General features: G+C 40.0%; 1 protein-coding gene across 1 annotated transcript in view; it reads left to right on the forward strand.

Moving 5' to 3' along the window:
- The window catches only part of NEK10 (NIMA related kinase 10), a 321,275-nt gene that overhangs the window by 17,871 nt on the left and 282,999 nt on the right, over window positions 1-20,405 (forward strand). Inside the window, exons 5-6 of the mRNA XM_012536668.3 lie at window positions 10,713-10,843; window positions 13,501-13,599. Of these exons, the coding sequence (XP_012392122.2) occupies window positions 10,713-10,843; window positions 13,501-13,599 (230 nt within the window). The remainder of the gene's footprint in view (window positions 1-10,712; window positions 10,844-13,500; window positions 13,600-20,405) is intronic.

A 20,405-nucleotide genomic window follows, 5' to 3' on the forward strand; every position in this document is an offset into this window, starting at 1 on the left:
TGAGTATGATGTTAGGTGTGGGTTTGTCATATATGATCCTTATTATGTTGAGATGTGTTCCCTATACCAACTTTGATGAGAGTTTTTATCATGAATGGATGTTGAATTTTGTCAGATGCTTTTTCTGAGTCTATTGAGGTGATCATGTGATTTTTATCCTTCCTTTTGTTAATGGTGTGTATCACATTAGTTTATTTGTATATATCCTTGTGACCCTGGAATAAATCCCAGTTGATCATGGTGTATGACCCTTTTATGTATTATTGAATTTGGTTTGCTAGTGTTTTGTTGAGAATTTTTGCATTTATGTTCATCAGAAATATTGGCCTGTAAGTTCTTTTTTTGTAGTGTCTCTGTCTGGTTTTGGAATCAGAATAATGATGGCCTTGTAAAATGAATTTGGGAGTGTTCCCTCCTCTTCAATCTTTGGTAGTAGATTGAAAAGGATAGGCATTAGCTCTTCTTCGAAAGTTTGGTAGAATTCCCTCGTGAACCTGTTTGGTCCTGGACTTTTGTTGGCAGAGAATTGTTTAAGCTTCTAATTCAGTTTCACTACTAGTGTTCTGTATGTTCAGGTTGTCAATTTCCTCCTCATTGGTCTTAGAAGATTGTATATTTCTAGAAATATATCCATTTCTTCTAGGTCTTCCAGTTTGTTTGCATATAACTGTTTGAAGTATTCTCTTTAGATTTTTTGTATCTCTTTGATATTGGTTGTTATTTCTCCTCTTTCACTTCTTATTTTGTTTATTTGAATCCTCTCTCTTTTTTTCTTGATGAGTCTGGCTAAAGGCTTATCAATTTTATCTTTTCAAAAAAAAAAGCAGCATTGGATTCATTGATGTTTTGTATTGTTTTTTGGTCACTATTTTATTTATTTTCTCTCTGATCTTTATTATTTCCTTCCTTCTGCTGACTTTGGGCCTTGTTTCTTCTTCTTTTTCTGATTCCTATAGATGAACGGTTAGGTAGTTTATCTGAGTTTTTCTTGTTTCTTGATATAGGCCTGTATCACTATAAACTTCCCTCTTCAAACTGCTTTTGCTGTATCCTATATAGATTTTGGAAAATTGTGTTTTTATTTTCATTTGTCTCAAGGTATTTTCTAATTTCCTCTGATTTTTTTTTTTTTTTTTTTTTTTTTTGCAGTATGTGGGCCTCTCACTGTTGTGGCCTCTGCCGTTGCGGAGCACAGGCTCCGGACACGCAGGCTCAGCGGCCATGGCTCATGGGCCTAGCTGCTCCACGGCATGTGGGATCTTCCCGGACCGAGGCACGAACCCACGTCCCCTGCATTGGCAGGTGGACTCTCAACCACTGCGCCACCAGGGAAGCCCTGATTTTTTTTTTTTTAAGTGACCCATTGACTTTTTTAGTAACATGTTGTTTACTCTCCAGTGTTCATTTTTCTATTTTTCTTCCTGTAATTGATATCTAGTTTCAAACCATTGTGGTTAGAAAAAATGCTTGATATAATTTCTATCCTCTTCAATTCATTGAGACTTGTTTTGTGGCTGAGCATGTGATCTATCCTGGAGAATGTCCCATGTGTAGTTGAAAATAACATATATTCTACTGTTTTTGGATGAAATGTCCTTTATATATCTATTAAGTCCAACTGATCTAATGTGTGATTAAGACCACTGTTTCCTTATTGATTTTCTCTCTGGATGATCTGTCCATTGATGTAAGTGGGGTGTTAAAGTCCCCACTGTACAGTAATACAGTCCCTTACTGTTACTGTATTATTGTTAACTTCTCCTTTTATGTCTGTTAGTATTTGCTTTATATATTTATGTGCATCTATAATAGGTGCATGTGTGTTAACTAATTTTTATCCATTTCTTGTATTGATCCCTTTATCATAATGCTCTTCTTTGTCTTTTGTTGTAGACTTCGTTTTAAAGTCTACTCTGTCTGATATTAGTGTTGCTACACCAGCTTTCTTGTCATTTCAATTTTCATGAAATATTTTTTTCCATCCCTTCACTTTCAGTCTGTTGGTGTCTGTAGCTCTGAAGTGCATTTCTTCATTAAGCAGCATATAGATGGGTCTTGTTTTTTTATCCTGTCAGTCACCATATGTCTTTTGGTTGGGGCACTTAGTCCATTGACTTTTAAAGTGATTATTGATAGGTGTGTACTTATTGCCATTTTGTTCATTGTTTGCTGGTTGTTTTGGTAGTTCTTCTCTGTTCTTCTTTTTGTTTCTTTCCCTATGGTTTGATGATTTTCTTTAGTAGTATATTTATGTTACTTTCTCTCTTGTTTTTGTGTACCTATTGTAGGTTTTTGATTTGTGGTTACCATGGGGTTTATATATATGTTGACTTATAACTATATCTACTTGTTTTAAACTGATAATTATTTAAGTTGAAACATATTCTAAAAGATCTACATTTTTTACTCCCCTCCCCCATGTTATGTCTTTTTGATGTCATCTTCATGTTTATCCCTTAACAGTTTGTTGTAGTTATAGTTGATTATACAACTTTTTTCAAATCTTTCTACTAGCTTATTTAAGTGGTTGATCCACAGCCTATACCATATATTTGCCTTTACTAGTGGAATTTTTTTCTTTCCTCTAAATTCTTACTTCTTGTTGTAGCCTTTTCTTTGCCAGTTAAAGAATACCCTTTAACGCTTCTTGTAGGGTCATTTTAGTACTGATGAACTCTGTTAATTTTTGCTTGTCTGAAAAGCTCTTTATCTCTCCTTCAATCATGAATAATAACCTTGCTGGGTAGAGTATCCTAGGTTTTAGATTTTTCTACTTTCAGCTCTTTAAATATATCTGCCACTCCCTCCTGGCCTGCAAAGTTTCTGCAGAAAAATCAGCTGATAGCATTATGGGAGTTCCCTTGTATGTGACTGTATTTTTCTCTTGCTGCCTTTTGAATTCTCTCTTTCTCTTGAACTTTTGTCATTTTAATTACGATATGCCTTGGTGTGGGTCTCTTTGGGTTCATCTTGTTTGGGACCCTCTGTGCTTCTCATACCTGAATATCTGTTCTTTCTAAAGGTTTGGGAAGTTTTCAGCCAGAATTTTATCAAATACATTTTTGACCCCTGTCTCTCGCTCTTCTCCTTCTGGAATCTCTATAATGAGCATGTTAGTATGCTTGATGTTTGTCCTAGAGGTCCCTTATTCAGTTGTCACTTTTTAAATTTGCTTTACTTTTTGCTGTTCTGATTGAGTGGTTTCTATCTTCCAGATCACTTATACATTCCTGTGTATTGTCTAGTCTGCGGTTTATTACTTGTATTGTGTTTTTCATTTCAGGTATTGTAGTCTTCAGCTCTGACTGGTTCTGTTTTATATTTTCTAGGTTTTTTGTTAAAATACTCACTGTGTTCATCTATTCTTTACCCACGTTCAGTTAGCATTCTCATTAATAATGCTTTGAACTCTTTACCTGGTAAAAATTATTTATCTCTGTTTCATTAGTTGTGTTTTTTTCAGGTTTTTTTTTTTTCTTCTTCTTTCATTTGGAACAAATTCCTCTGTCTTCTTATTTTGCTTAACTTTCTCTGTCTCTGTGCAATTACATGAAACAGTTACCTAATCTGGTCTTGAAGTCATGTCCTTGTGTGGGAGCATACCTATGCAGTCTGTGTGTGCCCAGTGGCTTTGGTGGGAGAGCTGGATCTGACGTGAGCCCGAGGTCATGTCTTCCCCCAGAGTGTGCTGGCAGCTCTCACTATGGTTGAAGGTGGGGCTGGAGACAGAGGGGATAGAGCCAGAGCCAGGTGTGAGCCAGGGCTTCTCCTGTACTTAGTGGCCATCACTGCTCTATCAGGGGCAAGGTGGGGCCCGAGTTGCTGGAGCAGAAGCCCTGAGGGTTGGGTCTAAGTTAGACCCACCGCCTCTGTGAAAGCCAGTAAAGGCCACCCTCACTCTGTTTGGATGCTGTGCTGGGTCCAAGCTGGCTCTGTCCCCCTCCAAGTGTGAACCCTCCTCAGCTCTGGCGGCCTTCACTCTAGTGGGGGACTGTGCTGGATCTAGAGGGGCCAGAGCAGGCATGCGGCATGGGCTGGGGTGTGCGCTGGGGTGGTCGCGGGAAACCAGCCAGAGCCACAGGCAGTTTCAGTCTGCTTCCTCTGCCTTGTTCCCATGAGTAATCAAGCGTGTGAATGCTCTTCATGGGCAGAGTCTTTGTTTCTTACAGCCCTCCTGTAAGTCCCACTGGTTTTCAAATCAGCTAAGGGGACTCATCTTTCCAGTGTCGGCCCCCAGGTCTGGGGTTCCCAATATGTGGTTCGAACCCCTCACTCCCTAGGGAGGATCTCTGAACCCGTGATATTATCCTCCTCTTCTGTGTCTCCTCCCAGGGGCACAGGTCGACCCCATCACTTCTCCTCCAGTTGAGGCACAGAGAAGTTAAATGGCTTTCTCGAGATCATACAGCCAACTAATGGTAGGTACAGATCTAACCAAATACTCCATCTTTGCAATGTGTGCCTCTAACCACTGAGATATCTTTTAAATGACTTGGGAAGTTAAATTCAAAAAATAGCTGGATAAGCATTGATTTGAAGAAAACATGGCCTTAAAATATTTTTCTCCTCTTCCTTCTTCTCTGTTTTTAAGCCTATAACCCCAGAAACTCTTTTCTTCTCATCTGTCTATTTCAGCATCACTTACTCTTTGTCCATCTCCACACGGCTAAAACAGTCTTCCTGGCCCACTGCTCACTGATAGTCATGAGTGGGTGCCACACATCAAGTTCACTGTTTCTTAGTAAAGGAAGCACAGTGACTCAGCATACAGATTTGGTTGTATCAATAGTTTCCATTCTTTCTCACTGTACATCCTAAGATGTAACCAGAATGTCAAGTATTTCTACTTTTTGCTTTTTCTCAAATTTGTCCTTCTCCCAAGTTTCTTTTCTATAAAATCTTACCTATTTCCAGGGCTAAGATCTAATGATAGCACCTCCATAAAAAAGCTTTCCTTTATCTTCCATTCCAGAAGTGATCCCTTTCTTCCCAAAGTACCTTCTTTCAACATTATAGCATTATTTTTTTCTGTGCTTTGGAAAGACTTGTCTACATTTCTAATTTCCTGAGAGATTATACGTTTCCAGCTTTGACTTTTGCTTCCGGTTCACCGTATCCTCTATTCGGTGAGCTCTTGATCAGTTTTCACCAAATTGAATTGTAACTTAAAAATTAGATGACCTCATGGATACGTATAACCACCTGGCTAGTGTAAAAGAGACACCAGTGGTGGGTTTGGGCTCTGCTTGTCCAGTTTTGAAGTCCATGATCACTGGATCTGTTGTGCCTTCTCTCAACACCACTCCCTTGCTAACACCTGACAGACTTAAAGTAAATTTAAGAGTTTTGCCACCTTTAACCAATTTTAGAATTTGCATTCTGTTGTCTGACAAGTTCACGTGGCATATCTTTTTGTAAAATATTTCATACGTTCAAAAATGCATTTTTGTATGCTTGAATTATTCAGAAAGTGCATAGTTCTAAGAAAAAAATGAAAATAACTGCTCATTTATATAAATGTCTTGAGGGTGACAAAATTCATTCTTAATTCTGTTTATAAAACTTTCATGCATTTATGATTTTGAAATAATAAATGTTATTCTAAACACCCTATTCTCCTTTCTGTAAAATAATGCGGAGACATTTATAGGAGAAGAAAGATATTGGAGAGGATAAATCAAGAATTTGTTTATATCTTGATTGCTCCAGAAAGAGAGTAAGGTGGCTTATGAAGATATGTAAAGTACTCAGATTATCATAAAAGAAAAGCAAGGTCTGGGAACAAAGTAGACTCAGAGTCCAGAGGAAATGACCATCAAAATATGCAAGTTGGCCACACATTAGGCTCTAAGATTTTTAGCAGTCAGTTTGAAAAGGGAAACCTGGGGATTAAGGCCCACTCACCTGAATTTCTGTTCTAACAAGACCTGACCTGTCACTTGCAAATGAACCAAGATGGCTAATTAAGCAGTTGCAGAGGGAAGTGTACTTTGTGGGTTTGGGCAGAGAATTACAAGAACTGGATGTCCTTCATCTGAATTTCTAATGAGCCAAGCCCTTCCTCATTGTTGCGTCTGTTCCCCTGTTCTACTTTCGCTCTCTTCCCGTTTGCTCTGTGAGCCTCTGCGTACCTTGCTTCACCATCTTAGAGACTGCTGTTCTGAGGACAGTTCTGTTGTCACAGAAGTGGGGACAGAGACACACTGAGGCAGAGGAGCCCTTTCATCATAAGCAGGGTAAGAATAATCATAATCCAGTAAAACCAAATACTTCAAGAAAAAGAATTGCCCCAGGGTTGTTGAAGCAAAGTAAAGTCATAAAGTTGGTTGGAGGTTTCACCAGAGATTTTCACAAGTCTTGAAATAATTTGCCTTGAGCTGGAATTAAATTTTTTTCCTACATTTAAAACCATAGGGAGCTGAGAAATTGGTTTGCAATTAGGAAAAAAAACAGATGAAAGAAAGATAGAAAAATAATTCATTACAGGCCCATTACTTGCCTTGAAATAAAAGAGGTCTTGATAGATGCTGTGGAAAGAAAAAGTCTAAGGCACTGTTGTGCTCTGAGACACCAGGACTAGGAACGGCAGTTATGGTTTCCACGGCCAGTGGACACTTGAATCCTGTAGGAGAGGCATGGGCAGTGGCTGGGCAGATTCTGAGGAGGATGAGGAGGCCACTTTTAGCTCAAGTCACAGGAAAGGACATGGTTCTTGGAAAATGGTCTGGCTGTCCTCTGGTGGAATTGATGGGAAAGGCATTCTGGGTGAAGCGAGTAAAATAATCAGATATCTGAAGGAAAGAAAATAACACACACTGAAGCAAAATGGTGACTAGACATTTCTGTTGAAAGTAGTGATAAATAAAGCTGTAAGAAACTGTGCAATGTCTGAAGGCCTATCTACAAATTTTGAATCTATCACATAAGCAACAGAGAAGGTTGAAATTTCCAGACAGAAGTGACATGATCAAATTTTTAGGAAGGTCCTTCACTTGAATCTCTAGTCTCTTTCCTTTCCACTCATGCTACTCAAGCTGCTCAGGGACCTGCCACTTTCTAGAGCATATGTAGTTTTTCTCTGCCTTCCAGCCTGTGCAAAAATCTGCCTGGAATACTCTGGAATATTCCAGGCATCCTGGTCCAGGACCCACCCTATCTCTCTTTTACTTTCTACCACAACAAACCCTTGTTCACTCATTTTGCTGTGTGTTCTAGTGCTAGATGACCCCCGACCCCCCATTGGGCTATAAACTTTTTGAGAAGGAAGAGGCTGTGGCTGTCCTGCTCACTATATACCCAGTGTCTCACACATCTGGCAAGAGATGTGTCTGCAACACACACACTGAGCGAATGAACTTGTCTGGAGATGAATCAGTTTAGCAAAGAGACTGGGGATGAAGTGAACTTCCCATTCCACAGTAGGGAAAGTAGGTATCCCATTCCCATTGGATCTGTGAGAGGTGCTAAGAACAGAAAGACAGACAGATGTGATGCTGCCGTCAGGGTGGCCAAATTCAGGGGGAAAGGCTGATGTGTTGTGCAGATGTAGTATGGGATTGTGATAAGTGCTGTAAGAGAGATTGGCACAGTAATGCCACTGGGGAGGCAGTGACTGGCTCCACCAGGGAGGCTGGGGCAGGCGATCTCCAGGAGCTGTGTGTGCTGAGCCCTGAAAAGTGGTCAGCAGCTGTGTCCGCAGCATGCTCCTGGGCAGGAATGGATGCATGCTTACACTGCATGCTTTCTGGGATGGGTGACCAGTTTAATGCACCTACAACTTGAGGAGTTGTTTTTATTCACCCCAATTTTTTGTTTATTTATTTTATGTGGACTTATAGTCAAATCTAACATTGTAAAAGGAGATGAAGCTGGGCTGAAAGACAGGGAAAGAACACAGGGGGACAGATTTTCATCTCAGCCTGAAGGAAAACTTGGGCAAGAGTAGGACTCTGAAAAGCAAGTGGGCTGACTCAAGATAGTGTTTCTCATCATTGGTGATACATCAGAGATGCTGGAGGATTGAGAGTGTTGGAGAGGAAGGGCGATTGCCTGGATTTGAATCCCAGCTGTGCCCCTTGTGAACTATGGGCCCTAAGTAACTTAGCCCTCTGTGCCTTAGTCCTCTCATCATAAAATGGTATTTACTTCATACGGTCGTTATGAGGATTAAATAGATTTAAACCTGCAAAACACTTAGAACAGTGCCTGGCATGTGGTAACTACCACACAAGTGTTATCTGTGTTGATGGTGATGATGATAATCATGATGGTGATCATCATCATTATGATGATTATTATGGTGGTGATGATGGTGATGATGATTGGAGGCTGAATCCTATGCCTTTCGAGGAAGTTTTCAAATCTGAGAGTCTATAAGTCTGTCATTTGTAGGAAGGGACACACTTTTAAATTATCTATATGAATTTGTGTTATGCTACATTTATGATGCTGAAAATTCAGATTTTGAGTTGCCCAAAATAACCCATCGGAGGTAGTGTATCTTAACAGAACTAATGGCTTAACATGACAGAAGTCTGTAAGGGGCTGCTCACCTGGCCTTTCCACTCTGGATACCCCGACTGTGGCTATTTCAGATGGTGAGATTTCACTGGACCTACTTATGTGGTAGATAAAGGATTCACAAAGAGCCTAAGGGACTGGGGAGCCAAGAGAAAAGGCTGTAAGCTTTGAACTGGGTTTCAAACTCACGTTACTTTTATCTGAAGAAGGCTGGTTGCTTATAGATTCTCCTGTTAAGTTCCTGGTCTTTGCAACTATAGATGTCAAGTCTTTCTCATCCACTGCGTGTGCATGAGTGGATTCCCAACACCAGCTGCCCGTGCTGCTGCCGAAGGGAATGGCTGCAAGCTGCTGCCGCTTTCTGCCCTCTCCCTGGAGTGCACTGGGCTTGTTCTCTCTGTGCTGGCTACCTTCTCTTTGGCAGTCACTATTCTGGCAGTTGTGGTGACGGCAAGGGGGTTTGAGAGCCCTTGGGCCTGGAAAACCTATTTCTTGTTTTCTGCGTCATTCCACGTCCTGAGTAACACAGGACAGTCTGCTCATTGCTGTGACTTCATGCCTAGCATCATTTGGGTTATCACATCTAATCATCTAATTTGGAAGGTCAAATCTCATTTATTTAGCAAATTCATCTGTGCAATGAGAATAATTTGGGGGATTAAAAGAGTATAAAGCACTGAGAACTATGCCTGGCACATAGCAAGTGCTTTATAAATTCTAAGTCATTTAGTTTTCATAATAACTTTGAACTACATAGAATTATTATGATTTTCATTGTAATGATGTGGAAACTGATGTACAGAGAGATTAAGTAACTTTCAAGATCATGCAGTTGTCTAAGAGTAGATTTCAACCCAGGGCATCTGGCCTAGAGTTCGTTCTCTTAACCACTGAGCATTGTGCCTCAAGTGCCTGTGGCCTGTTGTCTTGTGGTGGCTGTGGATTGGCCCACTGAACTGAGATAGAAATGTAGTTTTACAGGATATAAGATTTATTATTAATATTTTGAGAATTCAACTATGGGTGGCATATGATGAAAAAAGGTTTGCTTCCTATTAAAGAACGCCCTTATTAGAATGTATCTATCAGCTGACTGCCTTGTGGGAAGTCCAGCATATTCTCTTTAGATGAGGAAACCATGTCTTTATGCAGACTTCTATCAAATGCTTTGATGAAATAGGACAATAAGCATAGCATATTGTAGCATTATTTGATAATTATAATATATAGGACAGAATGATTTACTGAAAATAAAAGTTTATTTTGTTATACTATGCTTTCCGTACCTCATCTGTAAAACCTTAGCTAATTATAGAACATTCCTCATTTGTACTTTGGAAAGAATAGGGTATTTGTTTGCACTTTGTTCAGCTTTGCTGTGGTACAAGAAACAATTCTCAGGGTTATCCCAATTATAGGTAAATGTTGGTAAGTGACACTACTTGAATACTGATAACATCACAGTTTACTATATAAATAATTACCAGTTAATATTGTAAATGGGGGCATGCTCAAATTGTTTTAGTTAATGTAAATTTTTCCTTTTCTTATGGTTAATTCTAAAATATATTTTCATGACTTTTATAAACATGATTGAGGAATCAGGATATTCAGACTGATTAAAAGTGATAGTATCTCTTTACCTTTACAACTCTTCCAGTTGGCAAGCAGTGTACGTGACGGGTAAGGATGAAGAATGAGTGAAGATGACTCACTCTCAGTTTGGGGCTCCACTCTAGGCCAGAGAGTTTCTAGCTATATCTGTCAGCTCTCTGTTCTGATTGCACGTTTGAATCGCCCAAGAAGCTGCAAAAGCGCCTAATGCCCAGGCCTCCCCCAGGTCTGGATCCCCAGGACTGTGTAAGGTACTAGGGATACAACATTGAACAGCGATAGGAAAGCTCCTGCTTGTGTCGAGCTGACAGTATAACCAAGGAGACTGAAAATACATAAATAACTGTAAGATATCAGGTGGTGTTACAAGCTATGAAGAAAAAGCAGCATAAGATAGAGTAAATGTTTAAGTCAAGGATGTCTAAATCTTGGAAAACTCCTACATTTGACATAGCTAACTTGTTAATTGTTGGCTCGGGGAAACACTCATTCCCTTCACTGTTGCCTCTGCTTTTGTGACTGTCTTTATCCTGTGCTGAATTGTCATCCTCAAGTCCTCTGTGCCTTTATTTCTGTAGCTTCCAGCCATTAACTTCGATAGTGCCAGAAGCAGCATGACGAAGTCTGAGCCTGCCATCAGGGTGGGTGGACATGGAGCTCGAGGTCAGTGGCACGAGTCCACAGAAGCCATTGAACTTGAAAATTTTAGGTAAGAAATCCAGTATGTCCCTTACCTTCAGCAGCCTGGGCCGCTAATTAGCCCAAAGATTTATTTAAGTTTGTCACAGGAGCTAAAATTTAAAACCCATTTTAAAATTTACCATGGGGATTCTTAGTTTAATAATTTTAGTTAGTGCTTAACCTGTTCCCATAAGTACTGTGTGAATAGCAGGCTGAATGGCTGCAGGTGAAAGTGACATGGGAGTTTCAGGATACCTTCTTGACATACATTTAGTGTTTGCTCCATGAAGAAATGGCTCAGGCTGTTGACCTGATGAGGCTGATAACAAGCTTTGTCTTTAGCTTTTGGCTGGTGCATATCTTGCCAGCTGTGAGAAGGCATAAAGAAGCACCTGCTGTGAGCAGATGTGATGGCTGAAGGCTGTGGTTGTCAAGGCCATGAGGCTTTCAGTTGAAGCATCACCCTCCCCTTTCACGTTGAAAGTGTCAGCCCCTGTTTTGCTCTCCTGTTGCCATGGAGACCTCTTAGAAGCTGCACATTGTTGTGGGCCACCCTCCTTCCAGGAGCTGGTTCTCCCTATTTTACAGTTTGTTAAGGTCATTTGGCACTAAGTGTCATGTAAATAATGAATGACATGAAATATCAATATATATATTCTATGGCCATTATCAAAAAATCTACAAACAATAAATGGTGGAGAGGGTGTGGAGAAAAGGGAACCCTCTTGCACTGTTGGGGGGAATGTAAATTCATACAGCCGCTATGGAGAACAGTATGGAGGTTCCTTAAAAAACTAAAAATAGAACTACCATGCGACCCAGCAATCCCACTACTGGGCATATACCCTGAGAAAACCATAATTCAAAAAGAGTCATGTACCAAAATGTTCATTGCAGCTCTATTTACAATAGCCAGGACATGGAAGCAACCTAAGTGTCCATCAACAGATGAATAGATAAAGAAGATGTGGCACATATATACAATGGAATATTACTCAGCCATAAAAAGAAATGAAATTGAGTTATTTGTTGTGAGGCGGATGGACCTAGAGTCTGTCATACAGAGTGAAGTAAGTCAGAAAGAGAAAAACAAATACCGTATATGCTAACACATATATATGGAATCTAAAGAAAAAAAATGGTCATGAAACCTAGGGGCAAGATGGGAATAAAGACGCAGACCTACTAGAGAATGGACTTGAGGATATGGGGAAGGGGAAGGGGAAGCTGGGACAAAGTGAGAGAGTGTCATGGACATATATACACTACCAAACGTAAAATAGATAGCTAGTGGGAAGCAGCCGCAGAGCACAGGGAGATCAGCTCGGTGCTTTGTGACCACCTAGAGGGGTGGGATAGGGAGCATGGGAGGGAAGGAGACGCAAGAGGGAAGAGATATGGGGACATATGTATATGTATAACTGATTCGCTTTGTTATAAAGCAGAAACTAACACACCATTGTAAAGCAATTATAATCCAATAAAGATGTTAAAAAATTAAAAAATATATATATAAATAAATATTCTAGAATGATAATTTATTTATTTGGCCTAGGTTTTGTTTCTCTGTTATTTTATGACAATGACTTTAATAGTCCACAAACATCACATGATGTTACATGAGTTAATATTTTTAAAATACATGTTTAGTGAGGAACACAAAATTCTTTAAAAATTGTTACATATTCAGTCTGCCCATGTCCATGTACTAAGAAATGACAGCCCTGGCTAACTTAGGGACACACAGTCAGTCCCATGACACCTGAAAGACTGTGAAGGCAGAACAGAACAAATGGCAATAATAAGGATACAAAACCTGCCTCTGAGGTGGTGCATCCATGTAATTCCAGCGTATTTCTCCTAGATCTTAAAATTGGTCTATTTTCTTTTTCTTTTTAATTTATCTATATTTGTTACAACTTTTAAAGCAGAATGTGACTTGAGCACTACGTCTCCATTCACAAAACTTGCTCCGAGTCACTTTTCAAACAGGTTTACAACATGCCTAGATAGGCTTAAATTGGTCTATTTTAATGGGCACAAAAATATTGTATTGTATATTCCATAGTGATATGACCCTTTTGTGCATTACCTCTTATCCTTTCCCAGTTTTAAAGTGGAATGCTTTGGGATATTTTTAACCTCTCTGATGGCTGTAATATCAGGAAAGAAAAAACTGAAGCTAGAATATCTCACAACTTTGTTGTACACACACCCACACCCACAATCCACAACCACAGTTGAAGTGGTGTTGACCACAAGGAAATATGCATGGCATCCAGTGGTGTTAACAACTAGAGCGGCCACGAGCCATTGTGGGTAGTAAAGTAAAGGGAGGGATTCTTGTCTGCCTGTTTCATGGCTGTCTAGATCATGTGCCCAATCATTCTTTCTCTCCATATGCCCTTTTCTTCCCTCACACAAGTTTTAGCTCTTAAATGTTTATAGGGAATAATTTAGTTAATGTGGTAAAATGAAATATATATGCTATAATCTTTATTATTAACTTTATAATTGAATTTCTACTTCCTGTTTTAACAATTGATACTTGCTTTGGTGATATATTGAATCCCAAAAATCCCTCAGTATCTTCATGCATACAGGTGATCTTTCTCTGCATTGGTAATTTTGAGGCAGCCTAAATAATTTTTACTATAAAATGCTTTTCTGTTTGTTTCATCTCAGTATAAACTACAAGAATGAGAGAAATTTCAGCACACATCCCCAGCATAAACTATTTCAGGAGATTTTTACAGCCTTGGTGAAAAATAGACTCATATGCAGGTAAGATTGTCCCAGGAAAGAAAAAGACATTTGCCCAAGAATGGCATATTTTATATATCTTATTTCTAGCATATGGTTTGAAGCAGTTTACAAGACTGAACATAGCATGCTCAAAAGGCAAAACAGAGCAAAGACCATTTCGAATGAGGTGAATGAATAGGCATTGCAGATGACCTCATTTAGATCACTCTGGTTAGGCCTGAATTTAGCTGAATTTTATGATAGACAGGCAAAATGAGATTTTCTCTCTGTTCTGGGTTGCTTGCAGTGAGAGCTATGCTGCTGCCAGACTTTGGGAGCAGACTTTGTTGGGAGAAGGAGGTTCCCAGCATCCTTCATGGGCGGACATGGCCTTATACTCTTCCCGGGAGGCCCAGACTCTTTCTGCACAAGCACTGGCTGAAAAGTCCATGAAGAACCTTGAATCTTCTCCATCACTTTGGGACTTGATTGAGATATCTGAATTCTGTTCCAGTGAGATGGGAAAAATTATGCTTATTCTGGAAAATAGGAAATATCTTAATAATTTAATGCCTGGCCGAAATAAAACTCTGACTTGGTCCAGTGCTGTAGGTGACTGTAAGTAGAAAAGCATCCCTAAATACAATCTAAGTGGTGGTCTAATGATTTGATCTTTTGGATGGGTTATTTAGTATTGCATATTTATGTACTGGACAGTGACTGCCAACTACATTGGCTTAGTTTAAAACAATCCAAGGTTGGGACTGCATCTGCCATGCCTTTTTACTTGGTTTAAGCAGAAGATTATTAGACTTGCTCAGATGATACAAGAAGCCTAGAATCTTTACCAAGGTTATGTAATTTGGTCACAGCTCAGCTCTTGACAATATACTCAAAGACTGTTAAAAGATTAATGACCTTTGCAAAGGACCTGAAGTTGTCCTAGACTGTTTCTTCTTGAGCTTGATGAGAGTAGAGCAATGGTTAGTAGCAGAGTAATTATGCCTGAAATGGTATTGGAAAATGAAGTTCTTTAATTTGTTTTGAAGACAGCTATCATAGACTCCTCAGTGGATGTCCAGTAGGCCATTTGTCAGGTTGGTACTTTGGGTGAAGGCAGAAGATTTCCTATATTAAGGATGTAGAGACCTTACTGTGTCTCTGCACTGAAGGCACTGGGTGCAGGAATTGTTAGGGAAAACAGCTGGGTAAGGGTTGGCATCCAGCCGTTGAAAGAGATCTTAACAATTCTGAAGTCAAGAGATCTCTTGTCAGGACCTTTTCAGATTCTTAGTGATTAATGAGGCATCTTAGATTGGATGGAGTTACAGGCTTGCAACATGATCAGTCCCTGGAAATCTTTAAACCAGGAAGCGATGATTATAAATGTCTTTGCTTTCATAGTAGGAGAAGGAATTTAGCAATGTTGAACATTAAGAGCATCATTTTATGTCATCCTTTCACTGCTGAGAGGTTGTTTTGTTCAGTTCTATTCTAAAAGCAGGGTTGGGTAAAAGATGGATTAAGTACAAAGGTCTTCCATTGTTTCTCACCCCAGATAACCTCGTTTGTTTGGTCAGAACTACCTTTTTTTGTTTCTTTACCCTCTAGCTTTAGACTAACAGAAGAATTACATCTCAGGGCCTTTCCTGGTATGGCTTCCTATCCCCTTTCTTTGTGAGCATCAGATTTGATGTTGCCTGGAAGGCTTGGATTCAATTCAATAAACAAATTATTGATCATCACTATGCGCAAGGAAGAGAGGGAGCACGTGGTGGAGAAGGAAGAGAGGGTGAAAATACAAAGATGAGTAGGACATGTGGTCCCTTTCTTCCTAGGGACTCACTCTGATCAGCCAGTTACCCAGCATCTCAATACAAAGAAAATGTAATAAATATAAACTGTATTAATACAAACAAGGGATGGATGAGATTGCAGGGGTGGGGGTGTGGTCTTTGGTCCAATTCTGGTTATAGATAAGGTTGGCATATTCTGGATGTTATGCTGTTCAAGTTTACCCTGAGAATATGGCTGACTGGGAATTTATTCTCATCTACTTATGCCCAATTGACATTCTTCTTGTTGTCCCTCTTCTATTTCACTTTCCCCAACTGCAGTCTCCCCTAGACCACACTTCTGGATACCCCCTTTTCCGGGTTTTTTCCCTAAGGTTGACCTGTGATTGAGCCTTTGTTCTCAGAAATAAAATTACCAAGCAGCATCTGAAATGAGACAAGAATTGTTAACCCAGAGTCAGATAAGGCAAGATCGCACAGTAGATCTCAAAGGGCAAGCACTGAACCTGAGGTTACTCTGGGTTACACATGCCAATGAATCTTGATGAGTGGCAGAGTATGGAAATGAATTTTCATCTTCTAACTTTTCTTTCTGCCCTAAGATCATTTGTCCACAGTAGAGTCTGCCATTAGAAAATACACCCACTTCTTTTTCATCTCATTTGCCTGTGCAGGAAAGCACAAAGGGTTATGAGATTATGTAGGGAAGTAAAAATTGTTACAAAGCTGACACATTTCCCAGTTAACTGTCTACTATACAGTCGGCCTCTACTCCAGTATCTCTTTTGTGTAACTGTTCCTCTGAGGCCCCTGTCAGTCCATTCCCTGCTGATTGCCAGCTGATGTGAAGATTCTGTAATATAATACAAATAAAACATAATCTAATTTGTGAAACAAACTAGGGAATCTGGCTAAAGATGTAGAATTCCATGAAGTTACTGAAAGTGATGGTGCTGAACTGGTGGGATCTGACAGATGAGGCCCTGCCAGAATCAGACGGCTTGACAATTGTAGAAGTTACAAGGAAGGTGACAGGATGGAACTTCAGAAAAGCATGTTTTGAATAGCAAAGAATAGGAGAGGGCATTAGGAAAAATTGGTGGATCTTTCTAATATATTTGCAGAAATGAACCTCTTTTATGCTGCAAAAGTAAAAAGTAAATTCGAGGAAATTGGATCATGTTATATGACTTTGTCAGAAAACATATGCCAAAAAGTGTCAGCAGAACCCATTCTTGCTTTGTTCTAGTCATTAGGGCAGAGTTGCATTATAAGTTAAATTTTGTTAAATGTAAGATAAAATATATCTAAGTTTTATAGGTTTTTTTTGTTTGTTTTTGGATTTTTTTGCGGTACACGGGCCTCTCACTGTTGTGGCCTCTCCTGTTGTGGAGCACAGGCTCTGGATGTGCAGGCTCAGCAGCCATGGCTCACGGGCCTAGCCGCTCCACAGCATGTGGGATCTTCCTGGACCGGGGCACGAACCCGTGTCCCCTGCATCGGCAGGTGGACTCTCAACCACTGCGCCACCAGGGAAGCCCCCCTTATTGCTTTTAATCATTTTTCTTTGTCTTTAATTTTTGTCAATTTGATTACTCTCTGTCTGTGTCTCAGCATGATTCTCCTTGGGTTTATGCTACCTGGGATTCTCTGCGCTTCCTGGACTTGGGTGGCTATTTCCCATGTTAGGGAAGTTTTCGACTATAATCTCTTCAAATATTTTCTCAGGTCCTTCCTCTCTCTCTTCTCCTTCTGGGACCCCTATAATGCAAATGTTGTTGCATTTAATGTTGTCCCAGAGGACTCTTAGGCTGTCTTCATTTCTTTTCATTCTTTTTTCTTTATTCTGTTCCACAGCAGTGAATTCCACCATTCTGTCTTCCAGGTCACTTATTCGTTCTTCTGCCTCAGTTATTCTGCTATTGATTCCTTCTACTGTATTTTTCATTTCAGTCATTGTATTGTTCATCTCTGTTTGTTTGTTCTTTAATTCTTCTAGGTGTTTGTTCTTTAATTCTTCTAGGTGTTTGTTAAACATTTCTTGCATCTTCTTGATCTTTGCCTCCATTCTTTTTCCGAGGTCCTGGATCATCTTCAGTTTCATTATTCTGAATTCTTTTTCTGGAAGGTTATCTATCTCCACTTCATTTCATTGTTTTTCTGGAGTTTTATCTTGTTCCTTCATCTGCTACATAGTCCTCTGCCTTTTCATTTTGTCTGTCTTTCTGTGAATGTGGTTTTCATTCCACAGGCTGCAGGATTATAGTTTTTCTTGCTTCTGCTCTCTGCCCTCTGGTGGATGAGGCTATCTAAGAGGCTTGTGGAAGCTTCCTGATGGGAGGGACTGGTGGTGGGTACAGCTGGGTGTTGCTCTGGCGGGCAGAGCTCAGTAAAACTTTAATCCACTTGTCTGCTGTTGTATGGGGCTGAGTTCCCTCCCTATTGGTTGTTTGGCCTGAAGCAACCCATCACTGGAGGCTACAGGGTCTTTGGTGGGGCTAATGGTGGACTCTGGGAGGGCTCATGCCAAGGAGTGCTTCCCAAAACTTCTGCTGCCAGTGTCCTTGTCCCCACATTGAGGCACAACCACCCCCCACCTCTGCAGGAGACCCTCCAACACTAGCAGGTAGGTCTGGTTCAGTCTTCTATGGGGTCACTCCTCCTTCCCCCTGGGTCCTGATGTGCACACTACTTTGTGTGTGCCCTCCAAGAGTGGAATTTCTGTTTCCTCTGGTCCTATCGAAGTCCTGCAATCAAATCTGGCCAGCTTTCAAAGTCTGATTCTCTGGGAATTCCTCCTCCCGTTTCCAGACCCCGAGGTTGGGAAGCCTGAAGTGGAGCTCAGAACCTTCACTCCACTGGGTAGGCTTCTGTGGTATAATTGTTCTCCAGTTTGTGAGTCACCCACCCAGTGGTTATGGGATATGATTTTATTGTGATTATGCCCCTCCTACCACCTCACTGGGGCTTCTCCTTTGTCTTTGGATGTGGGGTATCTTTTTTGGTGAGTTCCAGTGTCTTCCTGTTGATGATTGTTCAGCAGTTACTTGTGATTCTGGTGCTCTTGCAAGAGGGAGTTAGTGCACGTCCTTCTACTCTGCCATCTTGAACAAATCTCCTCAACTGTATGTGCTTTTATGCAGAGTAGAATCCTTTAGAATCTTGTCTTTTTGTCTCCCTTTTGTTCTAAGTTTCACAATGTTAAATGTAGAAAGGAAGAAAATAAGCTTGTAGGCCTCAAGCTGATTCCTAACTTGGAGGAAATATCTAGCTCTTACATGTTAATTTCTCCTAAAATGTTATTTAGAGTTTATCCCAAACTTAAATTGCGTATACACGCACACTATATGTATATATGCACACACAAAAGCGTCATCCAATTAGAGCTGGAATGGACCCTGAAGACAAAATCCATTCCACCTCATTTGAGAGATCCAGTAGCTGAGGGGCTGAGGCACAACCTTGACTAGTACTGTGTTCTCCTCTGCCTTGCAGATTCTCTGGTTCTTTATTAGCCAAAGTATTGGGTTTGCCAAAAAGTGCCTTTGGTTTTTAAGAAAAAATAAAAGACACATTTTTCATTTTCACCAAGAACTTTATTGAACAATGTATTCACGCTTTTGTTCCACTGGCCAGTTTTCAGGCAACTTCATAATTCCATCTTCCCAAAACTTTTTATCTTTTTGAACAAAGAACTGTTCCAAGTGCCTTTTACAGCCTTCCAGGGAATTGAAATTTTTTTCCATTAACAGAATTTTGTAAAGACTAAAATAAATGGAAATCTGTAGGTGCAATGTCCTGTGAATATGGCGGTTGAATCAGAACTTCCCAGCCAAGCTGTAACAGTTTTTGCCAGGTCATCAAAGAAATATGTGGCCTTGCGTTATCCTGATGGAAGATTGTGCATTTTCTGTTGACTAATTCTGGATGCTTTTCATTGAGTGCTGCTTTCAATTGACTGCTTTCAATTGGGAGCAGTACCTGTTGGAATTGATTGATTGGTTTTCTGGAAGGAGCTCATAATAGAGGACTCCCTTCCAATCCCACCATACACACAACATCACTTTCTTTGGATGAAGACCAGCCTTTGGTGTGGTTGGTGGTGGTTCATTTTGCTTGCCCCACGATCTCTTCCATTCCACATTATTGTACAGTATCCACTTTTCATCACCCATCACAATTTGTTTAAAAAACGGAATTTTTTTCATTACTTCTAAGTAGGGAATCGCATGTGGAAATACAGTCAAGAAGGTTTTTTATGCTTAACTTATGGGGAACCCAAACATCAAAGTGATGAACATAACCAAGCTGGTGCAAATGATTTTCAACACTTAATTTGGATATTTTGAGTATCTCCCATGTGGTAAAATGTTGATTGTTCTCATTTAATATCTCAATTTGATTGCTATCAACTTCAACTGGTCTACTCAGCCGTGGAGCATCGTCCAACAACAAATCGGCAGCACGAAACTTCGCAAACCACTTTTGACACGTCCGATCAGTCACAGCACCTTCTGTATACACTGCACAAATCTTCTTTTGCGTTTCAGTTGTGTTTTTACCTTTCTTGAAATAATAAAGCATAATATGCCGAAAATGTTGCTTTTTTTCTTCCATCTTCAATATTAAAATGGCTACACAAAAATTCACCAATTTTGATGTCTTTTTTCAAATGCATGCTGATATGACAACTGTCACATACAATCTAACAAAATTGTTTCGAATGAAGTTGAAGAAAATTAAGTGCTACTAGAGCCATCTTACGGAAAAAACTGAACAAACCTTTTGGCCAACCCAATATGTTTAAAATTGGTTTTCAGGTTTGCCCCACAGAAAAGTGTCACTTGAGTAATTATGTTCTCTTTTCCACTATTGCTTCTTGTGAAACTCATTCACTTGGATGTCTAACAGGTATGAAATTAAAATGTTCCCACCTTCCCAGGAAATGACTGCTAGTTGGCCATACATAAGCACCAGAACCTGTTTTAAACCTGACCAAATCAGTAAGTGACAGCTTCCCATCAGTACATGAGCTTCTGAGAGCCAGGG

The sequence above is a fragment of the Orcinus orca genome, chromosome 10 (assembly GCF_937001465.1).
Source record: "Orcinus orca chromosome 10, mOrcOrc1.1, whole genome shotgun sequence".
NCBI classification, from domain to species: Eukaryota; Metazoa; Chordata; class Mammalia; order Artiodactyla; family Delphinidae; genus Orcinus; species Orcinus orca.